Source organism: Crocodylus siamensis, chromosome 4 (assembly GCF_052110815.1).
Source record: "Crocodylus siamensis isolate JL-2025a chromosome 4, ASM5211081v1, whole genome shotgun sequence".
Taxonomy (NCBI): domain Eukaryota; kingdom Metazoa; phylum Chordata; order Crocodylia; family Crocodylidae; genus Crocodylus; species Crocodylus siamensis.
Genome location: NC_143398.1, coordinates 235,011,467 through 235,029,494, shown reverse-complemented (window position 1 = coordinate 235,029,494; position 18,028 = coordinate 235,011,467). Strand labels below are relative to the sequence as shown.

General features: G+C 39.3%; 1 protein-coding gene across 4 annotated transcripts in view; it reads left to right on the top strand.

The window, feature by feature from the left end:
* CCDC93 (CCC complex scaffolding subunit CCDC93) overlaps positions 1-18,028 on the top strand; it is an 87,230-nt gene that overhangs the window by 51,358 nt on the left and 17,844 nt on the right. For all 4 annotated transcript variants that reach the window (XM_090045904.1, XM_090045903.1, XM_090045901.1 and 1 more), the window contains 7 exons: positions 5,111-5,227; positions 10,190-10,252; positions 11,891-11,964; positions 13,057-13,138; positions 14,480-14,551; positions 16,611-16,682; positions 16,975-17,083. In XM_090045904.1, the coding sequence (XP_089902030.1) occupies positions 5,111-5,227; positions 10,190-10,252; positions 11,891-11,964; positions 13,057-13,138; positions 14,480-14,551; positions 16,611-16,682; positions 16,975-17,083 (589 nt within the window). The remainder of the gene's footprint in view (positions 1-5,110; positions 5,228-10,189; positions 10,253-11,890; positions 11,965-13,056; positions 13,139-14,479; positions 14,552-16,610; positions 16,683-16,974; positions 17,084-18,028) is intronic.

Below are 18,028 nucleotides of genomic sequence, written 5' to 3'. Positions count from 1 at the left end.
CAGAGAAAAATGCTTGTGTCAATCACTAAGGAACAAAAGTGCCGAACTCCGGTTGGTTTCAGAGGGAATTAAGTGCTTTAGTCTGCATCAGAGTTCACAGAACTGGATTGTAAAAGATCATGAAATTATTTAGACCTGTTGCTGCTTATTGATAACTGAAGGAAAAGCAAGTGATTATAATCACCCTGTCATGCATCTACAGGGGCATCACTACCAGGTCCAGAGAGGTCTTGCTCCCCTTCTGTGCGGCACTGGTCAGGCCACAGCTGGAGTACTGCGTCCAGTTCTGGGCGCCGCACTTCAGGAGGGACTTGGACGACATGGAGAGGGTCCAGAGGAGGCCACTCGCATGGTTGAGGGCCTCCGTGGCCAGCCCTATGAGGAGAGGCTGAATCTCTTCAGTCTCCGCAAGAGGAGACTGAGGGGGGATCTTGTGGCTGCCTACCACTTTATCAGGAGCCAGCAGCAGGGACTCGGGGAAAGTCTGTTCACCAGGGCCCCCCTTGGCGTCACCAGGAACAATGGCCACAAGCTGAGGGAGGACAGGTTTAGGTTAGATATTAGGAAGAACTACTTCACCACGAGGGTGGCCAGAGCCTGGAATAGGCTTCCCAGAGAGGTGCTCCTCTGGAAGTCTTTAAGAGGAGACTGGATAGACACCTGGCTGGGGTCTTATGACCCCTGCCACCCCCAGTGTCATTCCTGCCCATTGCAGGGGGTTGGACTCTGATCTGTCTAGGTCCTTTCCCACTCACTGATTCTATAATTGCACATATTTATAAAAAGTGAGTTATATGTAAGTTTGACATAAAAGCTGCAATAGTCATAAAGCTAGTCATACTATTTCATAATTTAATTTCTCAATTTTAGGATTAATCTTAATATCCTGCACTAGAAAACAACAAGTGACACCATGCTGCACTGCATAATTTGAGAAACCCTGAGAGCTGCACTTTTATCTAATTTTGTTTAATGTTTCTATTTTTAATTGCAGAATCATTCATGACATAAGAGATCTCCCAAGATATGTCCTAGCTAAGGTCTCTAGGATCCCTGGTCATTCATCAAGTGCTTTAGCTCTCAGGATGGAACATTAGATTTTTAGTATAATATAGAAGAAGCAACAAAAACACTTGGTAAAATCCTAGTTGTGTATGGCTGGGGACAGAGGGAAGTCAAAGGTAAATATCAACGATGGTGATCCGTGTACTGAGGCAGAGCGCAAGAAGCTTTGAAGGGAAAAAAACTGAGGAATTATCTTTTGGCCCTCTTGGTAGTGGCCAAAAGAGAAGTCCCCACTGAGAAGACCCCACTGGAAATCAGTCGGTCAGATTTGCAGAACTACTTGGTATGGCTCCTGAAGTTAATCATTCTGTTGTCGCTCTTTCATGTAAATCCGCCTGTTTTGCTTTTTAAAACATGCATTTTTGGGGCTCCCATGATTGCCTCGAAGTGGGTATTAATGCCAGTCTCTTACACAGCGCTTCCTGAATTTTTTTTGCACTCGGACTACTTTGTACCTGCATTGTTGTAAGTCCTTGGTTAAAGGAGCCTTAGTCACCAGAGTTTTGAATAATGTGCAAGCCATATTCAAGTGGCACACCCCAAGGTAAGAAAACAATATTATTGTAATCTCAAGCAATGATGGATTTATAATTTCGTAGTCTAAAGACTGATTTAATATCCTTCTCTAGTATGAAACAACATATAACCAGAAAAAGAGGGAGTTCAATCAAACAGCTTTTAATATCTGAACTTCTCAGTTAATTCCCCTTCTGATATATTAATGATAGTCTGCAATAACCAGCCTGCAGCTGAGTTTGATTTCAGAAGTGTAAGATTAAGTTTATGTTTATGGAGTCTTTTTTAATAAAATACTCTGATCCATGAAGTTAACACTAGGCTTCAAATCAATAAAAACTGCCTGTGTATGTCCTTTCCTCTAAGGGACATAATTAGCATGCCTGATAATTCACTGCAAAGCTATAATAAGCAGTAGGATGTTTTTCATGTTTTATTGTTCCACTGCAGGATTGCTTTCATTGACCTCCTCTTGTTCATTTTCCTGCCACCGGGGACAGCAGTGTCACTCTGCTTTTATTCTCTAGTGCTCCTTAAAAACCAAAACATTACTTATGTCTTCCAAAAAAGTATTGGATGTAGATATGTTATGAAGCTATTGAATTTAGCATTTCTAATATACATAGGTAACTAGAACAAGCTGTCCTTTACAAGCTATCCCTTATGTAAAGAGGAGGAAATGCAGATTCAGTTTTCATTGGGCTAACATGTCATACAAGCTTTTTTTGATTGGGATTTTTTTTCTTCTCTCCTCTGCTCTTATAGAAGCTCGGGTGTCTACCCATCCTTGTACAGACAGATCATAGAAAATTGGGTATCCCATGAGGTCGTCTAGTCCAATCCCCAGGAGATGAAACATTCCTATACTTACCACTTGACTTGGCTGTACCTTTTGGCTACCTTGCTGCTTGACCATCTTATTCTTGAGGCATCCCTAGTAGCTCTAAGAGTTTGCAACCTGATTTAATAAAACCTGAAGATGTGAAAATTCCTATTTTCCCTTTGGGATATGAGTAGAATCTAAAAGACTTTCACTGCTTTCTGTTCGTGTTTCTGGATGACCCAGTACGATTATGTGAACCGTCCACCAAGGATATGCGGACAGGGCAATCCACAGAGGTGGAATGTTCCACTTCTAAAATAAGGGCTGTAAGAGAAGGGTACCTTCATTTCACGTTTGCCCACAGAAATTTTGGCGTACAAAACAAAAAAAGAAAAACTTCCTTTCTGTGTAAGGAAATAAGTACAATAAATATTTCCCTAATAGTTTTTAAATGTGCCTAATAACTTTTAAGTCATTCATCTGTGGAGTAGATACAAGGTGCAGACAGAAGTGCTGCTCCCCACTGTAATTGAGAAGGCTTTGCAGGAAGTGTTCCGAGTTACAATATTCCCCCGGACCAAACAGAAGTTCGCTGTTGGTTCCTCTGTGGAAGGGGAATCTAGTTGCTGGCTGTGAGCTTGTAGCGGGTTTACCCTAGCAGCACCCCATCTCCCTGCAACTCAAGGCTGTGCATTTTTCAGAATGGGAGGAGGGAAAGGGAGCAGAGGGAGCTTATTCTAGGGAAGTATGATTTGTGGGTGGGGGGGGCACTTCAATACATCCACCCCACCCTTCAGCAGGGGCTGAAAATCCTCCAGGCCAAACTCCCTATGTTCCCTTTCCTCCTTCCCATTCTGAAAACAGTGACATGCTGGCAGGCAGCGCAGACAGAAGTTACAGAAGATGCTCTGTTTTGAAACATCTTTATCTGACCCCTCATGCAATGAGGGGTCAGATTTTTACCCAATTGGCCAGTTTTGAAGCTGTCTGCAGCCATGTGCTTATTTGGTCTCAGCTATAAACTGCTTTCTGTGGCCAGATGGCCACAAATTTTACTCAATTTTTTTCTCTTAAGAAAATTGTTTCAGTAGTCCCCACTAATTATCCAGTATCTGCACTCATTGAAGTCTGGAGCTTCTGGGCTTCAGCTCAGCAAAGCAGTGAGCTTGAAGTCAGCATTTAGTTGCAGAATTACCCAAACACACAGTATTAAACTCGCATTAATACTTGCTTACTTTTCTTGAATGGAATCCTTACTTGTGTGCTTGAGCTACTCATTGTTGAGACTGCAATGCATACAACTTAATGTTGATCTCTGTTTTATCTTCTGCTCATGAATGGCTTGTCTACTATTATTGCTTATTTTAGAGAGCAATTGAATGAGCCATGTTTTGGGCATGGTGGAATGCATGACTCTTGAAAGTGGGAAGGGAATGTTTTTTGCCTAACTAACAAGAGAAATGAGGAAGTCCCGTGTTTTTTGTTTTGCTGTTTCATAGCGCTTATCCATGTGGAATAAACAAGAAGATATACATGGCTTGAAGTTAGAATCGGATCCCAGAGCTTAAGTTCTTTTTACAAAATATGCATAAGTATATCAAGTCATGCTGCTCTTTTGTATAAATAAGAAAAGAGAAAAAACAGGAAGGGGCAGGAACCTCTATCTCTTTTCTGCATTCAAAATGTAGACTTTTGTATCTCTTCTGTCAAGGACAGAAATCAGAAACAAATACATGTTGGGATTCCTTAGGTCTTTCAATAATATTTTGTGTTTCTTTGTTTCATTGGATTCCAGAATTAAGTTGTTAGTAGGGAAGGCGTAGGATTGAGTCCTCATGTCTTTGACAGTCTCAACAAATTAGCACCTAAAAGACTGGGAAATGAGTTGTATGGCTGGTGAAATGTCAGAAATTGAGTTGAATGGTAAATGAAGTCTGAAGTACATAAAGCCAATTAAAGCTTTTACCATTTGTCATGATGAAATAACAAATGGAAGGTAAGGGGGAGACTTGTAACCATTTTAAAAGCAATGATTGTTAGGTGTCAGATTGTTTCTTAACCTTTGGAAATGTTGTCACCCATAATAAATATTCTTGCTCGTATAGAATATTTCAGGCAATTTATCTTTTAAAATCCGGAGACAGTAGAATTTGCATTCAGATTGCATTTAGATCTTTCTTGGCAATGTGTGCTTGGTTGAGGGGTTTAAAACTTCTTTTGAAAAATTATTTTTAGTTTGGCTAAAGGCTTATGCTTGTATATTATAAATGCCTGTCTAGTAACTATTGTGTCGGGATACATAATTTTAAATTACTACTTTAGAATGTTGTAGTGCTTTTTAACATCTTTCCAGAAGTTTTAACTTGCTTTCTTCCATCTGTCACTTTAAATGTATGCACTCAAATAACACAACTTATATATTCAGGTTGCAGTTCATTTAAGGAGTTGCCCGGGAACCTCAGTAGGGGGTCTCTGCAAAAACAAAGACTATATTATAGGAGCAAACTCTACAACATCTGCCTACTGGTGGGAGTTGTATATCTTCTTTTGTGTCATCTTGTATTGATTGCTCTTAGAGGCCAGGACACTTGACAAGAAGCATCATATGTCCTCTCTAATTAGGCTATTCTTGTACTCCTGTGTCCCTCTAAACCAAAAACCACTTCTATACTATTCAGTCTTCTGTTGTTCTTGTTTGTTTTTCAGCAGTCTGAACTTTCTGCTGAGGAACGGCCAGAAAGACTTGGAGCTACCCAGCAGCATCGAAGGAAAGTAGCATCTCTGAACAAGCAGATTTTACAGAAAACTAAAGTTGTGGAAGAGGTAGGCTTTGTATGGGTAACAAAGAGAAAACATTGATCAATGTATATGACCAAAAAGTTGTTGTCATTCCAAAAAGATGTGAAAGCTGTTATCTGCACCAGCCTTTTGTTATGCCGCATGTTAATTTTAGCGTCTTTGAATGTCTTGCTTGTACACTTTTACAAAGACAGTATGGCTATTTTTATGTTTTGAATTGAATAGCCATGTGATACGGGGTGTGCAAGATACTTTCACATTTTAAATTGCAAACCTCTAACAGACTTTCTAACTTTTTTTTTTTTCCGTCTGTTCTTTCAATCCATCCCATTGAAGGGCCAAGTAAAAATTTGCTCTAGTGTACTGGATATCACAAGTTGTGGAGGTTTTGCTACCAGCAAGCCACCAGAAGTTGGGCATGGCCTGTTGCAGTATCTAGGACCCTTGGGTCCCAGTGGACATGGTGCCAAGAGAGCGAGCAAGGGCTGACATGGGACCCAGCTCTTTGACCACCACTCCAAGCTGGATCTGCTGCTGTGTGCCCCCATGCCTTGCACCCCATGATCAAATTAGAACTTCCTCTGTGATACAGGACACATGCTAGCAGCTTCAGCTGGAGCTGTGCTTTGTGCCCTGTGCTAGAGCTGGAGCTACTGGTGCTGCAAGCCCCAGGTTAAATTCAGCCTGCAGACAGCCCTGTGGTATAAATCTGGCTTGGCATGAAGGTAGGTTTGACCCCGCCTGAAATAAATATTAGGATATATCAAGAAGAGTTATATCTAGAAGGGTTTGTAAAACCTTTCTGTTTTATTTTAGGTGAGAGGCTTTTGAGTGAATAGTGTTCTTCTGTTCTGTTTAGTAAAAATAAGGCCAGGAACAAGAATCATGGTTGTATTTATTTGAGCCTGTTTTTGCATTCTCTATATAAACAAAGAAGAGTGCATGCTGAAAATATTCTAAGTAATGGTTCTAATATTAAGTATGCTGTAACAGGGGACCCAGACCCTGTTATGTGGGTGCGAGGGAAGGGAAGGAGAGAGAACTGTGGTTGGGAGCCTTTAAGAAGCCACAGCAGCTGGCTGTGTGGGGCCACATCTGCAGGGGGGCAGGCTGCCCACCCTGTGCTGAGCTGGGGAAAGCACTTGACAAAAGGAGCATGGCTTCTAGGCATATAAACCCAGGGCCTGAGCTGGAGCAGGCAGTCTGGCCCTGGATGGTAAAGCTGCTAAGGGAGATGCCTGCAGGAGATGGAGTAGCAGGCACCTGACTTGTTCCCTTGAGCTGCCCAGAGGGAATTCAAGGGAGCCAGTAGCCCTGTAGTGCGGTAATAATGACCCAGAGCTAGGTAGGTTATTTTGTTCTGAAGCAGGGGCTTTTGCTTGTGTGGTGAATTAGGTGTGCATGAACATATAATGCATACTGTAACACACAAACACACAAAGACTCTTAACTTTATGGGCAGCCTACCCTTGAAATAGAAAACACAAAACAGAAGAGGATTTGAGAAGAATTTTGGTATTAAGACGTGGTGGGCTTCATCAGGTTGTGCTATGCTGTGCTTTCATGTTATTTCCTCCTTTCACATTATATTTGGCTGTATTTTATCCTTTAGAGGATGACATTTGCTTTCCTTAGCTGCTCACAAAGTGCTTAGCACTATTTCATTTTTTTTTTTTAATTAGAAGCTGAGGTTCTCTTTCAACCTCTTGATTTTTACAGCACATGGATCTTTAAGTAAATAATACCTCAGAAATACTAAAGTCTAGGGACATCTCTACCTTTATGACAGCAGTCAGCAGCCTCCCAAGAACCTCTAGGGCTGCTGAGGATCACCATGCCACCCTATTCCAGCCATACAGTTTCCTTACTCCCATCCTGCTGCGTTCAGGCTAAACCAATTTGGTGCCACCTAAGAGCACTCCTTGCTGAGGTTCAGATATGGCAGCTTTGAAGCTTCTAGTCAATCTGCAAGCTAATATTTTCTTCCATTTTAATGCACTCACAAAATTTGTTTTTTAATATTTAGATCTAAAGTCTTTTTGAAGAATATTTGTGAACTGCAAAAATACCCTATACAGATCATTTAAAAAAAAAAAAGCTTCAACCTTCACTCTGGGTAGGAATGAAAACAATTAAGAGGAAAACATAGGAGAAACAATATCATTGATGTTTGGAAAAGATAATGCATATGTACAGTGGCTGGTGATGTCATGCATGGTCTTGCAAGCAGAAGAAAGACTGATTTTACTTTTTTGTTTCCTCTTTTGGTTGCTGCCCTTTTAAAAAAAAAAAAAAAATGCATTTTAATGATGAACACGTCTGTTACCTGCTCCTGTGTTGGTAAATGTTCATGTGATATTCAGAAAATTCTTGCTGCTATATGTGAATGGCTGCCTTTACAGAACTGCAAGATGAATGTCAATGTTAAAGCAATATTATAAGATATTATAGGCTGAGTGCCTTGACCTCCTTTCCATCCTGAGTCATTTTCCTATACGCAGTCAATTTCCTTGATATTTTTGCATGTTCTTCACATGACAAGAAGGAAGAGGAAAACCGTTTGGGAAAAAAATAAAATTGAAATTGTAGAACAAAAAAAAAAGAGAGAGAAAATAACAGAGCCAGGCTAGTCCTTGAACCTGCTTTTAACTCGCAGGCTAAGTACAGACAGCCAAAGGGCATTTTTACACATGCATGTGCCACTGTGCTGGGCACTTTGAAAAGTAGGGAAATGTGCGTCAGCCCTGAGAAAATGGCAGCATTGTGCTTTTGAACTGAAACACATCAGAGGTGCTTTATTTCAAAAGCTCACTGCCATCATTTTTTCTGTGCTGACATGACATGTTTCTTCACTTACACAACTGCATGTGGTGCAGCACAGTTCGCCTCGGCTCGCAGCAGATCTTCAGCGTGTTGCAGGACGAAAAACTATGTGTATAAATGTCCCAGCAGCCCAAGACTGAAGTGATTCAATCTTTGCAGGTTAGTTTAAGCTGCAAAGGTTAAACCAATAAGCAAGTGAACAGGCATTCTTTTTTGTTCTGGAAACGCAGCCACATGCTAGCACTGGCCCAGGCTAGAAACCGGGGAGCACTAGAGCATGCCTCCCTGCTCAATTGGAGCAGACCGCTTGGGCCAAGTCTAGCCCTCCCTCCCCTCCTCTGAATTTCGGTCGTGTTACAGTTTTGAACCAGTTTCTGATCACTTATTCTGGTTTCTGTGTAATTTCTGTCCCTAGCCACAAAGATGAAAACTTCTTTTCTTGCAAAATTACAATGGATTTAAAAAAAGGTCTTCAGCATTAATTACGGTCTTTCTGAAAGCTGCAGTTTGCTTTTAGTTTGTTAATATGGTGGTATTCCATTTTGCCACTCTGCACTACTTAATATGATAGTCCCGTGATTACATTTTTTGCAAGTCATGGCAGTCTTATTGACAGTCTCTTTTGTGAGGTTTTCCCTTAGAAGTCAATTATAACTGTTCTTTTAACTTTCCAATAAAGCTTTTTTTCTGGTTGAAATTTCTCATTAACTCTGGCCAAAGGAGATTTTTGTTTTTACTTTGGAGACTAAAAGGGGAGAATTTTGAAGATAATTAGTCAAAAAATGAAAAACTAAGGGCTGTCACTCAGAAAATGCTTTGAAGTTAGGCCCCAGTAGTGCAGTAAACACTGTCCACAGATTAAAATGATAGGGCTAAAAATCTTTAAATTAGTGTGACATTCACCCTCAATGAGACATTGCTTAGAGGATTAAAAGTTGAGTGTGAATTTCTGGAGTCATTAGAACTCTGTTCCTGAATCTTTGGGCTCTCCGTCAAGGACTTTGGTAATTATTGTAAATTCTGTCTACAGCTTTGCAAAAATTAGGAACTGATGAGTGAATGGAATTTTTAGAGCCAGAGCTTTATTTTATGAGCAGTAAACCTAAGATATTATAAAAAGAACAAAAAACTCTTAATATATATTAATAATAAACTGAAGGAAACTCGCGATACTTTCATCAGGCACATCTACACGTTCATTGACGCACTGTAGTTACTGCATGTTTAGTTTAGTGTTCGCTTGATGAAGTATTAACTAAACGTGCAGTTACTGCACAGTAGCACCAGCGCATGGCTTGTTGGTGATGTTTACTGCACAGTAGCCAAATAACACTGCACAGTGGCATATTAGCATGGTTTTTGATTGGCACACTACTGTGAAGTGTTATTAGGCTACTGCGCAGTGAGTATCTCATGTAGACAAACTTGTATACTTTTTCTTGATGCATTCTGTTTCTGTGTGTAAATTATGTCTACGCTTGCAGCATTTGTGAGCTGAAAAAGAATCTTCTCATTTATCTGTGAGGCACAGCACATCTTTTGTGGCTCAGTGTGGTTACAAAAACAGCAGGTGGTCTTTTTCTAACAGGCTTTATTTTAGACTTTATTATAGCTTTACAACTAGTAGAAATGTTGCATCCTCCTCGACATTGTTCTCTGAAGAAAGACAGTGATTAGAACAATGTACGTATGATACAATTTCTCTGTTATTTACCAAATGGTCTACAAGAGTAGAAGATGTTTCATTAGCACGATCATCATTCTTCTCTAGCTGTGAAACTTGGTTTAATATAACAGGATTAACTTTCAGTAACCTCTCTTGGCGTTCTATATAACGTACACACTCCATCCATCAGCTACCAGTCCAGTGATGTCTATTTTGTGAAAGCTGATGTTTGTTTTAAAGCTTAAAACATATGAAAAAATATTCAGTAAATGCCTGATCCTATTACTGCAATTATTTTGCCAGAATTCTTGTAACAGGATGCAGATAAAGCAGCTGACCGGGAAAGACTGATTTTGATTTGCTTTCTTACTGTGTAGAAGACGGTCATTGTGAACCTGAACACAGTAAATAACTCAGTAGCTCAGATATTACCATTCCCATTGCAGCTGTAATTAGTGCAAATGGGGAATCAACCTCTTCTTTTTCTCTCTGATTAGTTACAGGCAAAAAATGCTGATCTTCAGGCAAGATGTAGTGAAGCAAAGAAGATGCTATCTGAGGTAATTGTTCTTTATTTCTCCTCTGCAAAAACATTTTGTCTGCTTTCCTCTTCAGGGAAACATGTTGTGCATGAGGAAGGAAGAAAAGATCAGACTTAGGATGTGTATATGATGGTAGTATTAATAACAGCAAGACTGTTGCTACTTGTCTTCATGTTCCTCTCCTAAAGTTAATATGTAGTATTAGGCAGAAACAAGTCACTTCTTTGAAAATGCATTGACCAGAGGGAGTTGTACTTCAACAAAATGTATACAGTGGGGTTTTCAAAAGCATTCAGCATTAACCTAACTCTAGTCCCGTTGAAGCCAATGGGAATCGTATGATTGACTTCCTAGTGTTGAAAATTTGACCTGAGTGATCTGATAGCCTGTCAGATTTTTCTCATTTCTGATTGTACTTGGAACAGTAATATGAGCATTTTTGGTGGACTGTGGAAAGAGAGGTACATTGGGAACTGGACATACACCTCACAGTAGTAAAACATACTCTATTCAGATTTTTAATGTTGCTATGTCGATGTTCTGCATGTTTCAGATAAAACAATGGAGCCCACTGAATGCTTACATATCCAGATGAGAATACCTGAGAAATTAGATTGTTCTGGGAATATACAGAACCTGTTGCATCTAAGCTGTTCTTCCAGTTTAGACCTTGGTTACTTGAAGCCAAAGATTTTTTTTCTATCCAGTGACAGCTTTAAATGCAGTTCAGGTCTGGAACGCGTTCCAGATAGATACGTGTTTGGAATGGTCACACGAATACTTGTCTGGGCTCTAATGCTAACAATTAACTGAATGTAAAAATTAGCTCTTGCTTGCCTACTTAGGCAAACTTAAAGGCTCCTTAGGCAAACTTAAAGGCTTCCCATTCCACTGTCCTGTCATACCTTCCTGCTTCAGGGAGGGGTATGCAAGAGAGTAGTTCTGCATACTCTGACATGCCTGCACTTAATATGCAGGTAGCCTGCATGAGGGTGAGACATTTAATTCTCTGTGTACATATATAATCTGAACCACAGCCTTACCATTAGAGAGTTCATTTACAGAAGATGAACAAGTGCAGAAGAAGCTGTGCATCATTCAGCTCATGTATTCCCTTTTACAACTTCAGAATGATCTTAGCTTTAGATTTGATTTTCCCTCACTCATGATGTGTTGAACTCTTATTTTGTTCCAGAGCAAAATGTTGGTTGGGTGGTTTTTGTTTTGTTGTTTTTAGTTTTTCTTTTTTGGCTAAAAACTAAATCATAAAGATCTGAAAAAAATGGAAGCTATGACAGAATATCTACCTGAATGTAGGCAGAAACAGTTGGTACAACCTTGTGCCATATATAATTCACCTGACCATTTTGCTGTGGAAGAGAGATGTTAAATATTGATTTGGGAAGGCCTAACAGAGAGCAAGTGCAATGGTCTTTAATTTAGTCATGTTTGCAGACCCATAAATAAAGAAGCATTGCAAACCCTAGAAAAAATTCTTGGTTCTTAATGACAGTCAGGAAGTGGATCCATTAGGGGGATTTGCTAATGTATTTATTCAAGGTTTGCTTATCTCTCATAGGTTTTATAATGCTGGGAGATGGAATGGTTTGTGTGTGTGTGAGGTTATTTATATGATTTATTAATTATAACCCTTAGGTTAAGAGTCACAGTGAAAAACTGGACAAGGAGCTGGCCGCCTTAGAAATAGAGGAATCCAAAGCAGATTCTAGGTTTGTCGTCTTCTGTATATTGTGAACACTGGTAATGGGTGGCTTTAACAGTATAGCATTGAATGCATAATCTTTTCTCAGTGTGTATAAATAATCAAAAGCTTCTGTAAAGAGTCTGTTTTCTGTTTATTGTACAACCAGTTAATTACACTAAAAGAAAACATTCAGCTTTTCAAAACATTGCCTTATACATATACTAATATTTTGCAGGATCTGTATCGATGGATGAATAGATACTTTTCAAAACACTGGGCTTATATATGCTAATATGTGTATATGTATATAGAGATCTCTATATAGATATAGATCCTGCAAAATATTAGCATAGGTCACTGAACATAGACAACATTAAAATGTCAGACAGATCTCATTATCTCAGATGAAGAGTATACAGGTCCCTATTGAGCCAGCAAAGTAATTATCAATGATTGCCCTTCCAGTTGTTTGGCTTTGTGATCTTGTGATGAAGCTGGTTTATTTAGTCTTTAACACTGAACTTTCTTTAAAATGAATCGGTCTTGTACTATTTCTTCCTCCAGCAACAGACCAAAATTCCAAAAGTCCGATAAGCAAGTTGTGTATTGTAAAGAGGGGAATAGAGCAGAGGTTTTATAAAGGTACAAGTGAGAGGTAAGGATGCAGCTTCTGTTGAACACTGATAGAAGTTAGGTCACTAACTCCCACTTACGGGAGAGCTTTATGAGCCCTCGCTCGGTGAGATCACAGTCTACATGAAAATGAAACTATCCTTTTATTGTAGAAGATCAGTGGAATATATTCGACCTGGGGGCTCCAGGACCCATTTGACGAGAGGGGCTATTTAAAGCCTTAAACTTGCAAAAGAAACTAAATAATATTTGAGATGAGAATAGCTCCCAAGATTTTGTTGGTGATGGAGAACTGCAGGGAAGCACCCGCAGAACACTTGCTTTTTCTGCAGTACCAGCTTTTTTATTTTGCATCATGCAACTGTAACTATGTCTGTAACTTGGTTTATCTCCAGGAAGCTTTTTAATTTTGTTCTAAAAACGTGCGTGTTAAATTTAAGAATTAAAAGAATTTAATATTATTTTCTGGGTTCTTCTAATTTAGTATATTACAGAACCTCCGAGCATTGGTAGCTATGAATGAAAATCTCAAAAGCCAAGAGCAAGAGTTCAAAGCACATTGTAGGGTAAGTGTATATTGTGTTTTATATGAAAAGTGAGAAAACCATGGTATATAGTAGACAGCCCATCTCCACCTGCTCTATAGTTAGTTTGTTAGCATATGGCAGTAATGCTAGATCCCATCTTGAGTAATGCCAACCCATTCCAAGAAACTAAAGAACTATAAAAATAATTGCCAAATCTCCTATGTACTGTATTTTTAAAACTGGAGTACTTTGCAGGGCCATTGTTGGAATAGCTAGAAGTGCTTGCTATCAGAAGGTAGGAGTCACGTGTGGTAGATGAATTGTGCTGAGTTCTGTCTCTTGGAATTCCTTCTTGAATAGCACAGGAGGCATCTTGACAAGATCATTTCTTGAACCTAGGCAGTCATGTCATCAGGATGCTGGTGCACAATTTTGTGTCTTTGCATTCTACAAATGACACAGAAGAAAATTGTGCTGAAAAATGTTTAAGATTAACACTTGGCTACATTAATGGTAGGCAGGGTAGATATGCACTTTCATAGACTAAGTAAGATAACAAGCCCAACCTCTTATGAACCTAAATTCACTTCATATATAAATGATCCGTCCCATTCACACAGATATAAGTTATTAGCCACATTTTCCAAAACACTTCCAATGTCTTAGCCAACAGCTTGCGGGTCAGAAATGAAAGCTTCTTGTTAGAGGGATAACCCTTTGCCTTTGGAACATCCCACTAGAAGAAACAAGACCAAGGTCAAACTTTGCCATTTTTGGAGCACGTTTCAATTCTGTTGCTTAATTACAGTATTTGCTACTCAGTTCACTGCTGTGATGATGGGCAGCCAGGAAATAAATTCAGTGAGATAAGTGTTTTCATTCCTTCCTAATTTAACAATAGCTGAAGGGATTTTATTTGAACATAATGAAAAGAAAGAAGAATTAGCCTTAGGCAGCAATTGAACACAGAACATTTCACCCCTAAGGATGATTGTATTGGACAGGTGTAGGAACAGAGGGGTTATAATGGAAGCTTTTTTGCAGCATTTAACTTATGTTGGCTTAATTAGATGTGATGTCTATGTGCTGCAATCCAGCATCATAGTGCTATTTTAAGTCTTACGCTGATCTAGTGCTATTTTTTTATATTGCATGTTAGTTGCTTGATGTTTCTCCAAGTAAGAAAGATGGATATTTATAAGTTTAAGAAATAAAACATTCAGTTTTACATAATGAAAAGCATTAGCTCGGGACATAAGAACAAAATGCTGTCTAATGTATACTTTTATTAGTGAAGTGTGGATTCAAGCTTTCTTTTGTTTTCTTCTGTTTGAGAAGGTAGATCTTAATTTAAAAAACAACACTGTTGTTCTTTTAAAGGAAGAAATGGCACGACTTCAGCAAAACATTGAGAGTTTGAAAGCTGAAGCAATGGAAAACGAGGAGGAAAAGGTATATAGAAAAAATACATATGTTTATTTTGAATTAGTGTATAAAGATACTAGGTATCATTATTTCTTTTAGGAGACTATGGTAGATTTTTTAATACAGCATTTTACTAGAAGTTTGAGGCATGCTGCAATCAGCCTTATCTAATGGATTGACTGTCATGTAGATTACTGGGGTTTAGAGACAGATTTGGCAGTCTTGATTTGCTACTTAAAACATAGTGCCACCAATTCAGGACCGAGGTTATGCTGTGCTGGGAACTATGTATATTTAATGAAGAAAACAGATGCTCCCCCAAAAACAAATCTAAGCATGAAACAAAAGTAGATGTATACCACAGACAGGAGAGAACAAAGTGAAAGTTATAGTTATAATTGGTGTGATAAAGGCACAAGAAAAGTGTTTGATGGAACTCATTTTAGAAAGAGTCTCTACTTTAGGATGAGTAGTGCTGCCTTTTTTAATTTAATTTAATTTAATTCGATTCTATTCTATATTATTTTTTTCTGTTTTATTCAGATTATATGCGACAAAGGCTCAAGGTAGCTTACAAGAGAATAGAATGATCAGTAGCACCATTCTCTTGTATATAGAGTCAAGTTGGTCACAGATCCCATGTCATGTCACTTTCCTGAATACAACATACACTGAAGCCCCCTCTACCTGTTACAAGTATTGTGCGATTACTAGTTAATTGCACAGTTACCTTGAGGCCAGGTACATGTACAAAATACCTATCACACAATAACAAGCTCGAGCTAGCTATATATTTAGACCTTGAAGATGTGTACTAACTTGTCTAGCTGGTTGCTATCAAGCTCCAATTTGCACATGTGGCAGGGGCTCCACTATGACTGGGAGCCCCACTAGCTGACAGGGGTGCTCCCAGCTGCAGGGGTGCACCATGCCCAGCCAGAGCTGGGTGTCCTGCAACTAAGAGGACTCTCAGCCCCAGCAGTTGCCACTCTGGTTCCTGGCAGTACAGGGAACCAGAATCCCACAGCTATGGATGCTGGGGCCCATCTGCGTCCCAGCAACTGAGGGCCGTGGCTGCCCCAGGGATAGGTAAAACTCCTGTGGCTGATGGATTGTGACAGCCCAGATCCTTCAGCCACAGGGGAGTGTAGGAGGCACCCTCATGGCTGGGAGCCCCTCAGTTGAGGCAACAGCCAGTGTCAGGAGTTTGCTCTTGCCGGTGCAGGGGGACCCCAGGATTTCAGGCTCCTCCTGCACTGGCAGTAAGATGTGATGGGACCTAATGCACGATCCCACAGTCACACCTTCTGCCATGTACATATAGCATGGCAGGAGGCATGACTATTTGGATTGCAATTAGATCCTACTGTGCCTTTACCTATACACGTAGAGGGGCCCTGAGAGGAACTAAAACATTAAAATCTTGGTTAAAATTTTATACAAAAAGTGTGATTTAGAAATCCAAAATGAATGCCTAAAGTTTTGATTCCCAGTGTAAGTCTGGCGTCACACTAATGCAGGGGTTTTCAACAGGGGGTGCGTGATTGAAAACCGCATACCTCCCCTGCTTGCCAGTTGGCCTCTAGGGGAACCTTCAGCCGGCGGCTGGGGCACTTCTTCCTTCTTGACCAGCCGTTGGGGGTACACTAACCCCAAAAGGCTGAAAACCCATGCCCTAATGATTTAGTAAAGTTAACATAAATAGTACAAGGAAAAAGTAAAGAAAAACTTGCCATGCATAATATATTACTGTACCTTGCAGTAATTTCTTTGGAGAAGGAAAATAATCTCCCGTGAAAAGCTATATAGCAAACAACAACAACAAAAAAAACTAGCAAAAGTTTGAAAGCTGGCAAAAGACACAAGTATTTATCTAGTACAAGGGACACTTATAAGTATTGTTTTTCATATAGCTTCTTTGACACATTTTATTTAAAATCATGAAAATATTGGCATGATCTAGGATATCACTAAGGCAAAAGTGAATGAAAAGAAAAAGAATCCAATCGATCTGCTAAGTTGTAATTAGAGACTAAAAGTCTGATAAGCTTTTAATCAGAAATTGTTTGCTTTCCCAAATTTTTAGGAACCAGACAAGATTATAGACCAACAATACAAAACAGAGAGAGAGAAACTTCAGAAGATCCGACTGTTATTGGTGAGTGCTAAGTGATACTTTTGTTGTTCTTATTATAGATTTACTAGGGCAATTTCTTATAGTTTTCTTAGTGTAATATTTTAAATAGATTTCTGTAAAGCTTAAAAAAACAACCCCCCCCAATCGTAAAACAATTTAGTGTTGTGAATCAAATGTTGAGGCCTAACAAAACAAATCTAGTAACCTTTCCTCTTTTCCATTGCCATAATAGAGTTAGCTAGTTTAGCAGTTTTTCTGCTTTTCACTATTTTAAATGAAAACTGGGTATTTGTGTATTCTTCCATCTATTCAGGCCCGAAGAAACAGGGAAATAGCCGTTTTACAACGCAAGATTGATGAAGTGCCCAGCAGAGCTGAGTTAACACAGTATCAGAAGAGATTTATCGAACTCTATAGTCAGGGTATGTATATCAAACAGAAATGTGCTACTGAAGGCCATGCAATGAAGGAGTGTAATCACATTATAAGCTTATGGTGCATGACAAGAGCACCTGCTAATTCTGCTGTATTTAAGGGTCATTTGACATTTACATTATATGCTCCTATCTTCAAGGCTTTATAAACCGGCTGTAAAAATTCCCTTGAGACTGAAACTTGATGCACAAGATCTCTGGAGTAAATTTTGTTTGCAATAGGTTCAGTCACTTGGTTCAATGATCAGTGTTTTGAAAGCCCTTAATCCACTGTTTATACGAGAAGTCCCCATGCATCTGATTCATGTTTTATTAATCACAGTTAACATTACCTTATCACTTTTTTTTCCATGACACTTTTCCACTGTTCTTTAAGTGACTTGTTGTGAACCAAACAATATCAAGAAATCTAAGGTTAAGTCTCTTAATCTTTTAAACAGCTTCTTGTCCCTTTACAGGTACATGTGAGAGGGAGATGAAACGCAATTATTTTCCTTTACAAATAGGCTGCAATAGCCAAGCAGGAAGTTTAAAACAGGAAGTTTTAACTAGAATTTCTTCCCTGTAATGATTTGATTTTGGCATATTGGCCCCAATTTTGTATGTGGGCACAATTTGTGGAACTGGACATGCAAGTTGCCCGTGTATTCTACAAATATAGTTCTGTCAGACTAGAGTCAAGGTGGAGAGAACCATGCACAGTCTGTTGGTTGAGGGGGGAGTGCATGGGTATGATTAATAATAGGCGCAAAACTAAAATGTATACAACGCTGCACTTGTCAAATCAAAAACTGAAAACTTAGATAATACCAGAATGATAGTGGCCCATACAACCTTATTTTGTCGCTTTTAACTACCAGTGACTAGGCATAACAGTATATATCTAGTCACATAATCACATCCTGGGTTTTTGCAAGACCTTATTCAACTCCA